The 15,067-nt window shown below is 39.6% G+C and overlaps 1 protein-coding gene across 2 annotated transcripts in view; it reads right to left on the reverse strand.

Moving 5' to 3' along the window:
- Positions 1-15,067, reverse strand: part of LOC149457498 (potassium channel subfamily T member 2) — a 1,188,731-nt gene that overhangs the window by 570,347 nt on the left and 603,317 nt on the right. For both annotated transcript variants that reach the window (XM_089683639.1, XM_089683638.1), the window contains exon 9: positions 2,190-2,370. In XM_089683639.1, the coding sequence (XP_089539765.1) occupies positions 2,190-2,370 (181 nt within the window). The remainder of the gene's footprint in view (positions 1-2,189; positions 2,371-15,067) is intronic.

Genomic DNA, 15,067 nt, shown 5'->3' on the forward strand with positions numbered 1-15,067 from the left:
TAGACCAGCAGAGGGTGATATTCCCAGAGTATTTGTGTTATTTATTCATTTAAATATTATAGTTCATTGTATTCTATTGGATGGAATATATGAGTAATAAGTATTTGTATATTGTTTAAATGTTTACCGTCCATCTTCTCCCTGTGCATGTATGGGAGAAATAATGTTATAGTCAGCCGCTATGGTGCTTAATATGGAGTTCCGGCGTATTGTGCCCTTATTTAAAATGGCGGCGGGGTATTCTGCCAGGTTTCCGGCAGTTTAAGAGGTACCGTCGCATCGACGTCTGGATCCCTTGTGAAAAAGTCGGAAGTGACGAAACGCGTCAGGGTCGTGACGTCAGACGCTAGGCCGGAAGGTGCAGAGCGGCCATTTTGGAAAAGGTCTCAGCAGAATACGGAGACCAGCGAGGATGGACGGCAATTTTATCATGTAAGCTGTTGCTAATAAATTTTGTTACCATTTGTACTACTCCACTGAGTCTGCTCCCATTTTGTCCTGTGAGGAACGGGGATCCCGATACCCGTCACTGTGTGAGGAAGCTGTGTCTACTACCGTCAAGGATGTTATACCCCCAGTGAAGGCAACTATATGTGGCACTAAATTTAGGGGGTAATTGTATTTATCCTACACGTGGAGTGGCACGTATCTGACACCATTTGTCACGGATCACATAGTGTGTTGTGAAGATTATCACGGTTTGTAGTGGTGGTTTCACAGGACCACTAGCTAAGTGGTGCGTTGTGTGTTTTTTTCACTTCACATGTGTGATGATGTGTCACCAGTGTGTTGCATGTTATCACAGTTATTGATTCTAAAAGATAATGCACCATATTGAGTTTGTTTTTTTTGAGGTACTTATTGGATTAAAGGCAAGAATTGGACACTATCACATTTTTGAAGATTGAAGAAGTGAGGAGTGTCGTTTGCACAATATATTTTTTGGACTTTATATGTTTTTTTTGAACTTTACATATTTTGGATTGATTATATGGGATTTGTGATGGATATTAATTTTTGTATGTATGGGATTATGGTTATTGTTTGTAGATTATGAAAAGGTTATTGCATATGCACTTTCAAGGGTGAAAGGTTGACTTTTCGAGTGGGAAATTTATGAGTTTTAATTTATTATTGTAGCCATTTATTGTTCGGAAATATTTATAGATGCCAGTGGAAGTTTTGAGGAAAGGGTTCAGGAATGATGTCTATTTCTCTAAGTTCATGTTTTATTTGCTTTGAGATACATTCACCACGGGATGCCAAAGCTGCAGAGTTCAGTAAAGCCAATTGCGAACACTCAAGGTACTATACACAAACAAATGTGCAGTGAGCCAGAAGATGTTATTCTACATCCATCCACACTGGCCTTTGATTTTTTTTTTAGGCTTCACTAAACTGAAAACCAATCTTAGTTGAATGCGTGAACAAAATACATACTTCCATACAGAGCCATGTACAGAAGCTTCAGCTTCAAGGCTTCCATGGAACTTTTAGCAGCTTGAGAATTAGGAAGGAGCATGTAAAAATGGCATACATAATGTACCATAACAATTTGTAGACATAATAACAGTAGTCATCAGGTTCATTGCTTGACAGGCCTTTTGAAAAATAACTAAATTAACATTACCCTCTGAAAATAGTGCTGACTTGACAATACATAAGCAAAAAAAATGGAAACCTTAAAAAACATGGGCTATAAATGGGCAGTCAAGCAAATGGACAATCAAATATCATCAAATAGGCAGATATTAGAATACAAAGCATCAAACAAGCAACCATTACAACATATGGGCAACAAACTGTTTAAATATGTGCACATTGGCAACAATACTGAAAATATCTTTATACATTTACTACAGAGTTCCTGTCCAGCATCAGACTGTAGTTTACATCTCGTATCCAAGCATGTCCTTATTGGACAGAGGAGGGACTAGAGAGAAACTAGAATGAATGTTTGTCACTCCAGCTGCTGTGTGACTAGAGTAGTATTGCTAATGTTACTACTACAGTCAGTTATTGAGCTAGATTAAACTAATGGCAATCATTTTGATTAGCAGGAATTTCCAACTAAAACCTGGAGAAATCGTGGAGTTATTATTGTCTTGTTACCATGTGGTTTATTTATTAAACTAAGTGCTTATGTAAGCTACATGATTGTACACCGAGCAAACATAAATGTATCATACCTGGATTGGAAGAACAACTAGTGCTACGCAGATCATTATAACCACTAAAAGTTTTGATGGCCATATCTTTGGGGTCACATCTCCAAATCCCACAGTTGAAAACGTGACTATGCAGAAGTAGAGAGAATCAAATAGTGTCAGGTTATTTCCAGCTCGCTCTAAGTGTTGAATTCCACAGATGCTGAAAAACAAATTGACAGTACATTTACATCCATGGAAATGATGAGCTTTGAAGGGACAGACATACGTATATTAAAGCAAATGACCAAAGTAATGATTTGCAAAGATATTACTTAACGCAGCCCACAGAAATCAGATAAATGGAATCTGACAGTTTGGCTTTTTGGTGTCTGTATTTTATTGTTGCAGCGTTTCTTTTCATTGACAGTCACTCCAACTATAATCTGAGAATTGTGACATGAAATATAATTGATCACTGTACTTCATTGTTTGTCTTAATAAAGGCTAAGATCACCCTTTCATCCAGAATTTCACTTTCCATAATAGAAACCTTTTCTAATGTCCTTTCTGCCCAAGCCATCCTAATGTGTTCACCTCTCATTTGTTGCTTGTTCACGGAAGCATTGAATTGTCACCTTTTTGATTTTGCTTGAGGTGATTGTAGCTGTATTAGTGTACTTGCGACAGAAACAATTGAGTACTGACGTGATACTTTTTTTTTTTTCTTCATCCCCCACATCTCTTCTAACATTCTGCTAAAACTTTGTGTACTACTGCCTGGACCTTGAAGAAGGGGACATACCCCGAAAGCTTGTCCTCAAAATTGTATGTTAGTAAAAAAAGTATCACGTCAGTACTCAATTGTTTCTGTCACCTTTTTGATTGAAATTGTTTAAAATGATTTCTGCTTCCATTACTTCCTGTAGTTTATATCCAATCATGCACTGATTTTAGTGTATCCCAAGGTGTGATTACCACTCTGGACCACACCTCCCTCATCAGTACACCACCTCTTGTTTTATTTCCACACACTTTCTGTACAATCTGATTGTACAATCTCTTCTAACGCTATCATCAGCTATGTAGTACAAGGGCCTGTCTGATTTTATACAAATTGAATAGATTGTTCAGGTGGGACCTCCTATTCCATGGTTTTGGTAAATCTAAAAGAACTTGTACAGAGATTGTTCAATCTGTTTGCACAGTATATGGAAATTTTGTACAAGTACATAGGAGGGAGTGGGAGGAGGCACTGCGTTCACATCTCCACATAGTGGGTACTTGCATTCCCACACACATTTTTTTGGGCGTTTTGGAGCATTTCCGCTCACCACTCATAGGGCACCCCTTTCACTTGAATGGGCAGTCCTACAAGCAACAAACACCCTAGAATTTTTTTAGAGTGAAGCGTGACATGTTTTTTACAGCACTTTTTAGTTTGCTTGCAGAGCATTTGTCACATGCCAGATGCATGCCTGCTACCTGCACGTGAGGTGCCATTAACTTTTAATAGCAATGTAAGTGCAATGCAAGTTTGCAACATATTTCTAAAACGCATCGCAAAGTGTGCGTTTTCTGTGCAGTTTGCCATGCATTTGGAAATGTGCAGATTTGAATGAAACCACAATGTTCTTTGTGTAAACACACCAATTTCAATTTCAGGCCCCATTTACACCTAGCATTATGGGAGCACTAGTGTTTGGCTTGTTTTTCCAGAGACATGCATATGGTAGCCCATTGATTTTAATGGGCTATACTTCACGTGACAAAGTAGCTCATGGGGTTTTTAACTGTGCGTTTTTCTGCGGCTATTGCTCATTTTTCAAAATGTGAGTTTGCTTTTGTGTTTAGGTTGTCCTTACCAATTAATAGCACTGAAAGCACAACTAGTTTATTTTAGGTGTATAAAGGTAGCCATACACTATACTAACTGATTGTACAATATCTGTACAATCTCCTTTAGATTTACCAAAACTATATTATAGAAGGACACACCTATCTATCCAATCAGACAAGTCCTTGCATTACATATTTGATGGTAGATCTAAAGAAGATTGTACAATCAGATTGTATAGTGTATGGTGAGTGTGACAGAATGCCTGTCACCCAGATTGGGTGATTCCGTCAGAGAACCACTTCCTTGCCACTGGGACACAGGACCAAGATATTATAGCTGGGCATTGCACCCAAGACTAGACGAGACTAGCTTAGGTGCTAAACTGGAACTCCATTATTGAACAGAAATACAGTTTTTATACACTCCACAAATAGGGGCAGTGACCACATGAACAATAAAAGAAATATTACATCCTATACTGATTAGATAAGGAGGTGAAGCTGACATCAGTCTAATCTCTAAGGAGCTTCTAAGAGAACTTGCCAACAGAACCCACAATAGGTGACTCAATTAACAATGGGATTGCACACCTAAGAGGCACACAATGGGAGATGGTAAACACATAACACCTTGATAAACGCATTAGCACAAGAATCCTCACAATATCAGGTCGTTTTGGTAATTACATCAATATCTTCTTAGAGTCTCTGAGTCTGGGAAGGAGGGTTGAAGCAGTCAATGCTAGTTTGGGCACAGATACCCCAAATCTGTATGCTGGTCCTCGAGTTTTCAGCGTCTGTGTGTTTTGGGGAGACATGGACTTGAATCCCAAGTAAACTACTCCAAAGGTTCCCCCTAGGCACACATTAAAGAATAGAGCCCCCTCAGATGCCAGGGCCATGATCCATAGGCAAGAGGCTAGCCTGAAGTCCCCTCCAAAAGCCCCTGTCCCAGTTGGGTCTGTCACAGTGAGCTTTACAGACTTCCAGGGCCACACTTCTCTTGTTTTCAATACTACGGCTCTGCTCCACATAGGTTGTTATGTGATCGCTCAACTCCTGCATACTCTGCCATATGAACGATAATGATACATAGACTGATAATGATTGCATGTTTGGACAGAGGTGTGTTGGAGCGATCTCCTGGAGGGGAAGGACAGGTGCAGGGTGTGTGTTAAAGAGGTCAGCTGGTGAACTAACAGTTCTAACAGTTTTCATGTTCCAAATACCACATTTCAGGAGCTGGAAGTAATAAAGACGTTTTCTATAGGAGAGATACATTACTGGTATATTAATACATAAGGGGGCTGGAATTTAGAAAAAAAAACTGAACTTAGCCTTTAAATTTCTTATTTGGGTTATAAAGGGGAAGTATGTAATAAATGCAATATACTAGTCAATATACAAAACAAATAACTAGCCATAACGTATTGATCAAAGGATCTAATGAAAGAACATTTTATGCTTATAGCAAAACAATATGATTGATTGCTTTTAGCAAAAGCAACTAAGGTGTTGAAAAAGAAATGTGTTTCAGAGATGGGTATTCAAGTTAGGAACTGGCCATGTATGATATTAAAGCGGAGTTCCACCCAGAAGTGAAAGCTCCGTTTATCTGCCTCCTCCCTCCCTCAGCTGTCACATTTTGCACCTTTTGGGAGGGAGCGGGTACCTGCTTTTGACAGGTACTCGCTCCCACTTCCAACTAAGTTCACCCTGGTGAACTGAGCTGGAAGTGGGAGGTCCTTTGGGACCTGTGAAATGTCCCACACAGCCCTCTGGGACATTTCACAGATCCCAGAGGACTGCGGCCCATCCACCAAGCACAGCACGATTCGTGCATGTGCAGTAGGAAACCGGCTGTGAAGGTGCAAGGCTTCACTGCCATTTCCATTAGTCAAGATGGCAGCGCCAGTACCTGACAGCCGAGTGATGAATCAGCTCGGGGTGAGGACACTGCTGTATCCCTGAACAGGTATGTGTCCCAATATTAAAAGTCAGCAGTTATAGTATTTGTGGATGCTGATTTTTAATTTGGGGAGGGGGGGCAGAACTTCTCTTTAAAGTGTGACTCCAGGCATTTTTGTCTTTAATAGAGTGGAGAAGGGTTAAAATCATTGATATTGATATCAGGTAATTTATATTTTTTTTGTCTTTTGTGGAATATTCCTGCACGTCAAAGGTCATTGGGACAGGATGTAGGGGAAATCCCTGTCACAAATAGCAATGAAAATCTGACAATGTTGTTCACCCTTCCTGCTTCATCTACAGCTAAAACATGCTGTGTTAGAGATTTACTATCAGCTTTGACTCCTATGATAAAAACCCAGATTTTTATTACCATCTTTGGAATGATTTCCTTACTCTTCCTGTCTCTCTTACAGGTTAAACTCAAAAATTTAGAATATCGTGCAAAAGTTCATTTATTTCAGTAATGCAACTTAAAAGGTCAAACTAATATATGAGATAGACTCATTAAATGCAAAGCAAGATAGTTCAAGCCGTGATTTGTCACAATTGTGATGATTATGGCTTACAGCTCATGAAAACCCCAAATCCACAATCTCAGAAAATTAGAATATTACATGTAATCAATAAAGCAAGGATTGTACATAGAACAATATTGGACCTCTGAAAAGTATAAGCATGCATATGTACTCAGTACTTGGTTTGGGCCCCCATTTGCAGCAATTACTGCCTCAATGTGGCATGGCATGGAAGCTATCAGCCTGTTTCATTGCTGAGGTGTTATGGAAGACCAGGATGCTTCAATAGTGGCCTTCAGCTCTTCTGCATTGTTCAGTCTCATGTCTCTCATCTTTCTCTTGGCAATGCCCCATAGATTCTCTATGGGGTTCAGGTCAGGCGAGTTTTCTGGCCAATCAAGCACAGTAATCCCACAGTCATTGAACCAGGTTTTGGTGCTTTTGGCAGTGTGGGCGGTGCCAAGTCCTGCTGGAAAATGAAGTCAGCATCCCCATAAAGCTTTTCTGTGGAAGGAAGCATGAAGTGCTCCAAAATCTCCTGATAGATGGCTGCGTTGACCCTGGACTTAATGAAGCACAATGGACCAACACCAGCAGATGACATGGCTCCCCAAATCAACACAGACTGTGGAAACTTCACACTGGACTTCAAGCATCTTGCAGTGTGTGCCTCTCCATTCTTCCTCCATACTCTGGGTCCTTGGTTTCTAAATGAGATGCAAACATTGCTCTCATCAGAAAAGAGGACTTTGGACCACTGAGCAACAGACCAGGTCTGTTTTTCTTTAGCCCAGGTAAGATGCTTCTGACGTTGTTTGTTGTTCAGGAGCAGCTTGACAAGAGGAATACAACATTTGAAGCCCATGTCCAGGATCCGTCTGTGTGTGGTGGTTCTTGATGCACTGACTCCAGCCTCAGTCCACTCCTTGTGAAAGTCCCCAACACTTTTGAATGGCCTTTTCCTAACAATCCTCTCCAGGCTGTGGTCATCCCTGCTGCTTGTGCACCTTTGTCTTTACACTTTTCCCTTCCACATAAATTTCTATTAATGTGCTTTGATACAGCACTTTGGGAACATCCAACTTCTTTTGCAATTACCTTTTGAGGTTTTCCCTCCTTATGGAGGGTGTCAATGATGGTTTTCTGCACAACTGTCACGTCAGCAGTCTTTGCCATGATTGTGATTCCTACTGAACCAGACTGAGAGACCATTTAAAGGCTCAGGAACCCTCTGCAGGTGTTATGGCTTAATCAGCTGATTAGAGTGGGACACTTTGAACCTAGAATATTGCACCTTTTCTCAAATATTCTAATTTTCTGAGATTGTGGATTTGGGTTTTTCATGAGCTGTAAGCCATGATCATCACAATTATGACAAATCACGGCTTGAACTATCTTGCTTTGCATGTAATGAGTCTATCTCATATATTAAAATATATATTCATTGCCTTAAACCCAAAAACCCACAATTATAGTGAAAAGATCAAAACCCAAAGAGATTACCCAAAAAATAAAAAATATCAAATATATATAAAAGAACAAAAATAAATAAAGTCCCAATATGCAAAGTGTCCAAATAATGTGTCCAAACAAAGATCAATTTCTTGATAGGAAGACGCTTCCTACTCCACTGAAGAAGATGCAAATCAATCACAGGTGCTCTTCAAATACCTCAAAAAACAAAATCTCAACATAGTATATTACCTTTTAAATCCCAGAACTAAAGTGCCACACGTGTATCATGCAAAAAAAACACTCCAGTGTCACAGCACTCATGTGAGAAAAAAAAAAAAAAAAAAAATTAAATTTTAAATATCACTGCAAACTATATAAAGTGCATAATTACCCTAAAACAAACAAATTCCAGTTTGTAATCAACCACATATGTACAGAGTGTCCTTAGATTGGTATCCTCTTGTTCCTCAGGACCTCACAAACAGACCAGGAATCAGTATGTGAATTATAATCATATATAAAATTTATTGTAGCCACTTACATATAAAAACGATAAGATCAGCAAGACAGCATCCAACTCCTCATGCCCAGTATGCGATCCCCTTTCCGTGTGTAGAGGGTCTCCCGATCACCAGGTAATTCCCCCTTGCTACTCCTATCCAGCACTATCACTTTGTAGCTCTGGGGGACACCTGAAGTGCACCGTTACTCTCCAGACCTCCAACACACATTTATGTATTTTCTTCCTAAGATACATAAAAGTATCACCAATCCCCCAGGTAGACCCATTATTAATGGGATAGGTTCGGTACATTCTAGAATAGGACAATATGTTGACTTCTATTTGCAACCCATTGTAAAACAAATGCCCTCATACCTGAAAGACAGTCAGGATGTAATAAATTTATTGGAAGGAATGAAAGTAACTAAAGATACAATATTATCCACTATTGATGTTAATTCCCTGTATACCAATATAAAGCATGAAGATGGCCTTAAGGCCATAAAATGGGGTTTACAGAACCATTCGGAGCTCCATAGAAAACAGCGTAAACTCATTATACAGCTTCTAGATTTTAGTATGAGTAATAATTACTTTTGGTATAAGGGGGAATTTTACATCCAACAAAGGGGCGTGGCAATGGGTGCCAAATTTGCTCCCAGCTTGGCCAATATTTTTTTGGCCAAGTGGGAGGAGTCTGAGATTTTTGGCAAAAATTGGATGGGTCTAAAAGTCTGGAGGCGCTATATTGATGACATCTTGATAGTGTGGGAAGGAGATAAATCTGACTTTGAGATCTTTTTGGAAAATATTTATAATAACAAATTGGGATTGAGTTTCACCACTAGTAGTAGTACGGAATGGGCCAATTTTTTGGATTTACATGTTTTCAAGTATGAGAATAGATTGTGCTTCAAAACGTTCTTTAAGGATACCGACAAGAATGGATTTATCCCGACTAGTAGTTGTCACCATCCTTTGTGGATTCAAGGGATTCCTAAGGGCCAATTTATTCGTATTATGAGAAACTGCACAAGATTGGAAGACTATATTGTACAGTCAGAATATATTAAGGAACGTTTTGTTGCTAAAGGGTATGATCAGGATTCTCTAGAGAAGATGAGATATGCAGTAAGTAGAAAGTATTTAGGAGATGGGAAGGAGAAGAGAAATATTAAGAAAAAAAGGAGGGAGGGGAAAAGTTCAATGGAATATGCTTTTATCTCCAAATTTAGTTGCCAGTATAGGGAAGTGGAGAATGTCATTGGAAAATATTGGCCGATGTTACACAAAGATGATATTCTAGCCAAGACGCTACCTGAGAAACCTTCGTTTATATATAGAAAAAGTGATAACTTGAGGGTCCTATTAGTAAAAGGGATTATCTCCCCCCCTAGAAAATCACGGATGTTTGGATTAACAGGTTTCTTCCCATGTAGGAAGTGTAGGATATGTAAAACGACTGGTATTAAAGTGAAAAAGATCTCCACGTTTAAATCTACAGTTACGGGGGAGGAGTTTATGATCAAGAAGTTTATAACATGCAATATGAAGTATGTCACCTACTTGTTGGAATGTCCCTGTAAAATCCAATACGTGGGTAGAACGAAAAGAGATCTTAAAATTCGACTTAAAGAACATGTGGGGAACATAAAAAAAGGAAGGAAGGAACATAGTGTTTCAAAGCATTTCCGTGATTTTCACAATTCGGATCCTAGTGTTCTGAGTTTTTGTGGTATTGATATTCTTGATACTCATTGGAGGGGATGTAATAAAGTACAGGAAATATCCCGTAATGAAACTTTTTGGATCTTTAAACTTAATACCTTGAAACCTAGGGGTCTTAATATTGATTTGGATTTAAATTGTTTTATTTCTGATTTGTAATTTTAATTTAGTTTTTTTTTTTTTTTTTAATAATTTTTTATTTTTTTTTTTTTTTTATATTCATTTTATTTTATTTTTATTTTTATTTAGATTTTTTAGCATGTACTTCTTATATTCTTTAATATTTTATAATTTTTGTGAATGATTTTATTATTTGTAGATTTTTGTAATCAATGGTGAAGGGGTGGTGTTACCCCCGACCTTATGGTTATTTAAAATTGTTCTTTCAGTTTCCAAAATGGCTGCAGGTGGTTTAATTATCCTTGGGACTGAAGTATGGCTTGAGGTTAACTTAGGGATGAGAGCTATGGGGTGGGGATGACTATCTAGCATGGTATATCAGCTGTGGTAGTCATTCATCTCAATTTTCCACTTTGTAAGATGGCCGCTGAGGTATTTCCGCCAGGTTAGGAGTGGGTACTTAAAGAACTGGAACCTTATGTCCGTATCCTTGTTGACAAAGTCCAGAAGAGACGAAACGCGTCCAGGGCACGTGACGTTCCCGGAAGTGCTGCGACAGCCATTTTGGATTCTGGAATCCCTGTGTGTTGGAGGTCTGGAGAGTAACGGTGCACTTCAGGTGTCCCCCAGAGCTACAAAGTGATAGTGCTGGATAGGAGTAGCAAGGGGGAATTACCTGGTGATCGGGAGACCCTCTACACACGGAAAGGGGATTGCATACTGGGCATGAGGAGTTGGATGCTGTCTTGCTGATCTTATCGTTTTTATATGTAAGTGGCTACAATAAATTTTATATATGATTATAATTTACATACTGATTCCTGGTCTGTTTGTGAGGTCCTGAGGAACAAGAGGACACCAATCTAAGGACACTCTGTACATATGTGGTTGATTACAAACTGGAATTTGTTTGTTTTAGGGTAATTATGCACTTTATATATAGTTTGCAGTGATATTTAAAATTTAATTTTTTTTTTTTTCTCTCACATGAGTGCTGTGACACTGGAGTGTTTTTTTTTTTTGCATGATACACGTGTGGCACTTTAGTTCTGGGATTTAAAAGGTAATATACTATGTTGAGATTTTGTTTTTTGAGGTATTTGAAGAGCACCTGTGATTGATTTGCATCTTCTTCAGTGGAGTAGGAAGCGTCTTCCTATCAAGAAATTGATCTTTGTTTGGACACATTATTTGGACACTTTGCATATTGGGACTTTATTTATTTTTGTTCTTTTATATATATTTGATATTTTTTATTTTTTGGGTAATCTCTTTGGGTTTTGATCTTTTCACTATAATTGTGGGTTTTTGGGTTTAAGTCAATGAATATATATTTTATTAGTACTTCAGGGGAAGGATATTGATATGACTTCTTGAGGATTTTATATATATATGTGTGCTGATTTATATTTATTCTATCTCGTATATTAGTTTCACCTTTTGCATTACTGAAATAAATGAACTTTTGCACAATATTCTAATTTTTTGAGTTTCACCTGTATATTGCAACAAAATTTCAGCAAATGCAAATATGCTGTTTTCACTGAAAAACGTAATTTTTTAACAAATGAATTGCTCCCGTATAGTTTAGAATTTCATTTGTACTAGTGTAACAATCAGTAAGCGGTATATGTGTAAATCTGTTGAATTCTCAATAGTGTAGTACTATTATGTTTAACAGTGCTGGTCACCAAAAACTCTTCTTGATGTAACTCAACAGTATGTACCCACCCCAAGAGTAGCAGGAAAGGCTTTATAAGGGGGCTCATTTTAAAGAGAAAGTTAAAATACTTGCAATGAATTTTAACTCATTTTAGACACCAAATGCACATTAGCAGTTCATCCGCCTGACCTTCTTTGTTACAGCAATAATGGAAAAAACAGACCTTATGTCAGTAAAGAGAACATTGAGTGCATGGCAACTGAGATCTTGTGTTTTGGTTCCTTTTGTTGGGGGGACACTAAAGAAAGTTGTAGTATAGAACAAAGACACCCCAAAATTTGTCTGCTTACATAAATATTATTTTTTTATTATTATACAGGATTTATAGAGCACCAACAGTTTGTGCAGCGCTTTTATAATATAAAGAGAGACAATACAGCAACAATACAGTTCAATACAAGAGGATTAGGAGGGCCCCGCTCCTTGGAGCTTACAATCTAAGAGGGAGGGGCTGGTGATACAAAAGGTAATAACTGTGGGGGATGGACTGGTAGGAGGAATAGAAGATTTTGTTATTAGCTGAAGGCAGGATAGGCTTCCCTGAAGAGATAGGTTTTCAGAGAACATCTAACAGTGGGCAGAGTAGGTGATAGTCTGATAAATTGGGGTAGAGTGTTCCAGAGGATGGGGAAGGCTCTGGAGAAGTCCTGGAGACAAGAAGGGGAGGAGGAGACAAGGGAGCTAGAGAGCAGGCGGTTTTAGGAGGAGCGGAGGGGACGGTTTGGGTGATATTTGGAGACAAGATTGCTGATGTAATTTGGGGCAGAGTTATAAATGGTTTTATATGTTAATGTTTTGAATTTTATTTGTTGGGCAATGGGAAGCCAGTGGAGGGAATGGCAGATATGGAACGGTTAGTAAGGTGGATGAGTCTGGCAGCAGCATTCACGATAGACTGAAGAGGTGATAGCCTGTGATTAGCTAGGCCAATGAGGAGGGAGTTACAATAGTCAAGGCAAGATATAACCAGGGAGTATATAAATTGCTTAGTAGTTTCAGAGGTTAAGAACGGGCGTATCTTGAGGATGTTGCGGAGGTGAAGTCTACAAGATTTGGACAGTGATTGGATTTGGGGCTGAAAGGACAGATGGAAGTCTAGGATTACACCTAGTACCCTGGCATGAGAGGAGGGACTGATGGTTGTATTATTGATCTTGATGGAGAAGTCAGGGGAGGAGGCACAGGCTGGAGGGAATAGTGTGAGCTCAGTTTTAGAAAGGTTGAGTTTGAGGAAGTGGAGTGACATCCATGCCGATATGTCACTTAGTAGGTTGGTAATGCGAGAGGAGACTGAAGGGGTGAGGTGAGGAGTAGAAAGATAGATTTGTGTGTCATGAGCATAGAGATGGTATTTAAAGCCATGGAAGTTTATCAAGTGACCAAGGGAGGAGGTGTAGATGGAGAAGAGAAGGGGTCCAAGGACAGAACCTTGAGGGACCCCTACAGAAAGCAGAAGTGAAGAGGAGGAGACAGAGTTATAGGTAACACTGAAGGAGCGCTGCGATATGTAGGAGGAGAACCAGGAGAGAGCAGAGTCTCAGAGGCCAAGAGAGTGGAGTTTTTTGAGGAGGAAGGGATGGTCAGCAGTATCAAAAGTCAGAGAGAGGTCAAGTAGTAAGAGTATACAGTAGTGGCCACTGGTTTTAGCAGTTAGTAAATCATTAGTGAGTTTTAGTAGGGTAGTTTCAGTGGAGTGCAATGAGCGAAAGCCAGACTGTAAAGGGTCAAGAAGGATGTTGTCAATGAGGTAGGAGCTCATGAGATTGTAGACTATGCGTTTCAAGAATTTAGAGGTAAACTGGAACAGGGAGATGAGTTCAGGTTGCTGGGGTCCAGCGAGGGCTTTTTAAGTATGGGAGTGATGTGGTCATGCTTTTAGAGGGGTGAGGAAGGCACCATTAGAGAGGGAGAGATTGAAGATGTAAATGAGGGAGCATAGGATACAAGAAGAGGGTGACTGTAGTAGTTGTGAGGGGACAAGATCCAGGGGGCAGGTGGTGAGACAAGCTTCTGAGAAAACTTTAGTGGCCTCTTCAGTAGTAGCAAGATCAAAAGAGGAAAGTGTTGAGGGAGGTTTAGTATAAGGTATGCTAAGTGGGATGGATGTCTGTGTAGTGGAAATGCCCCTACGAATTTCATCAATCTTGTTTTTGAAATGATTTGCAATCTCGTAAGCAGTGTGTGAGGTACTGGGTGGAGGTGGAGAAAGTAGAGAGTTAAAAGTAGAGAAGAGACGACAAGGACTGGATGACAAAGTATTAATACAAGTGACAAAGTAGGCTTGTTTGGCAGCATGGATGGAGGAATTGTATGTTAAGAAAGCAGATTTATATAGGGTGAATGCTTGGTGAGATTTGGTTTTACGCCACAATCGCTCCAGTGCACGGCTATGTCTCTAAGGATTTCTGGTGTCATCAGTCTGCCACGGTTGTGATGGCCGGGGCCTGATACTTCATGTAGCTAGAGGAGCAAGTGAGTCTAGTGTGGTTGAAAGCAAACTGTTTTAGACAGCAGTGGCCAGGTAAGGGCAGGACAGGGAAGATATTCTGTCATAGAGGCGGTCAGCTGCAGAGTGGAAAAGAGAGGGATTTAAGTTGTGAAAGTTTCTGCGGGTAATTGTTTGCTGCTTGGAGGGATAGGTCTTTGAAGATGAGGACGCTGTGAAGGTGATGAGATTGTGATCAGAGAGAGGAAAGGGGGATGTTTGTGAGGTTTTAGGTAGAGCAAAGATGGGAGAAAACAAGCTCTAATGTCCTCATCAGAGTGAGTGGAGGACTGTGTCCATTGTGTTAAGGCAAAAGATGAGGCTAGGCTAAAGAGCTGGGATGTAGCTGGGTTGTTAACATTAACGGGGATGTTAAAATCTCCAAGAATGATAGTGGGTATTTCAGAGGAGAGAAAGTAGCCAGGCAGAGACGTCATCAAGAAATCAGGACACCAGTCCAGGAGGCCGATAGATCACTGCAATCCTCAAAGAAATGGGAGAAAACAGCCAAATACAGTGAGTCTCAAAAGAAGAGAAGGATAGAAAGGGAGGGTTATGGAGGACTTGAGAGGTGCACAGTGC

Source organism: Staurois parvus, unplaced genomic scaffold, assembly GCF_062004578.1.
Source record: "Staurois parvus isolate SC_StPar_1 unplaced genomic scaffold, SC_StPar_1.0 ptg000318l, whole genome shotgun sequence".
Taxonomy (NCBI): domain Eukaryota; kingdom Metazoa; phylum Chordata; class Amphibia; order Anura; family Ranidae; genus Staurois; species Staurois parvus.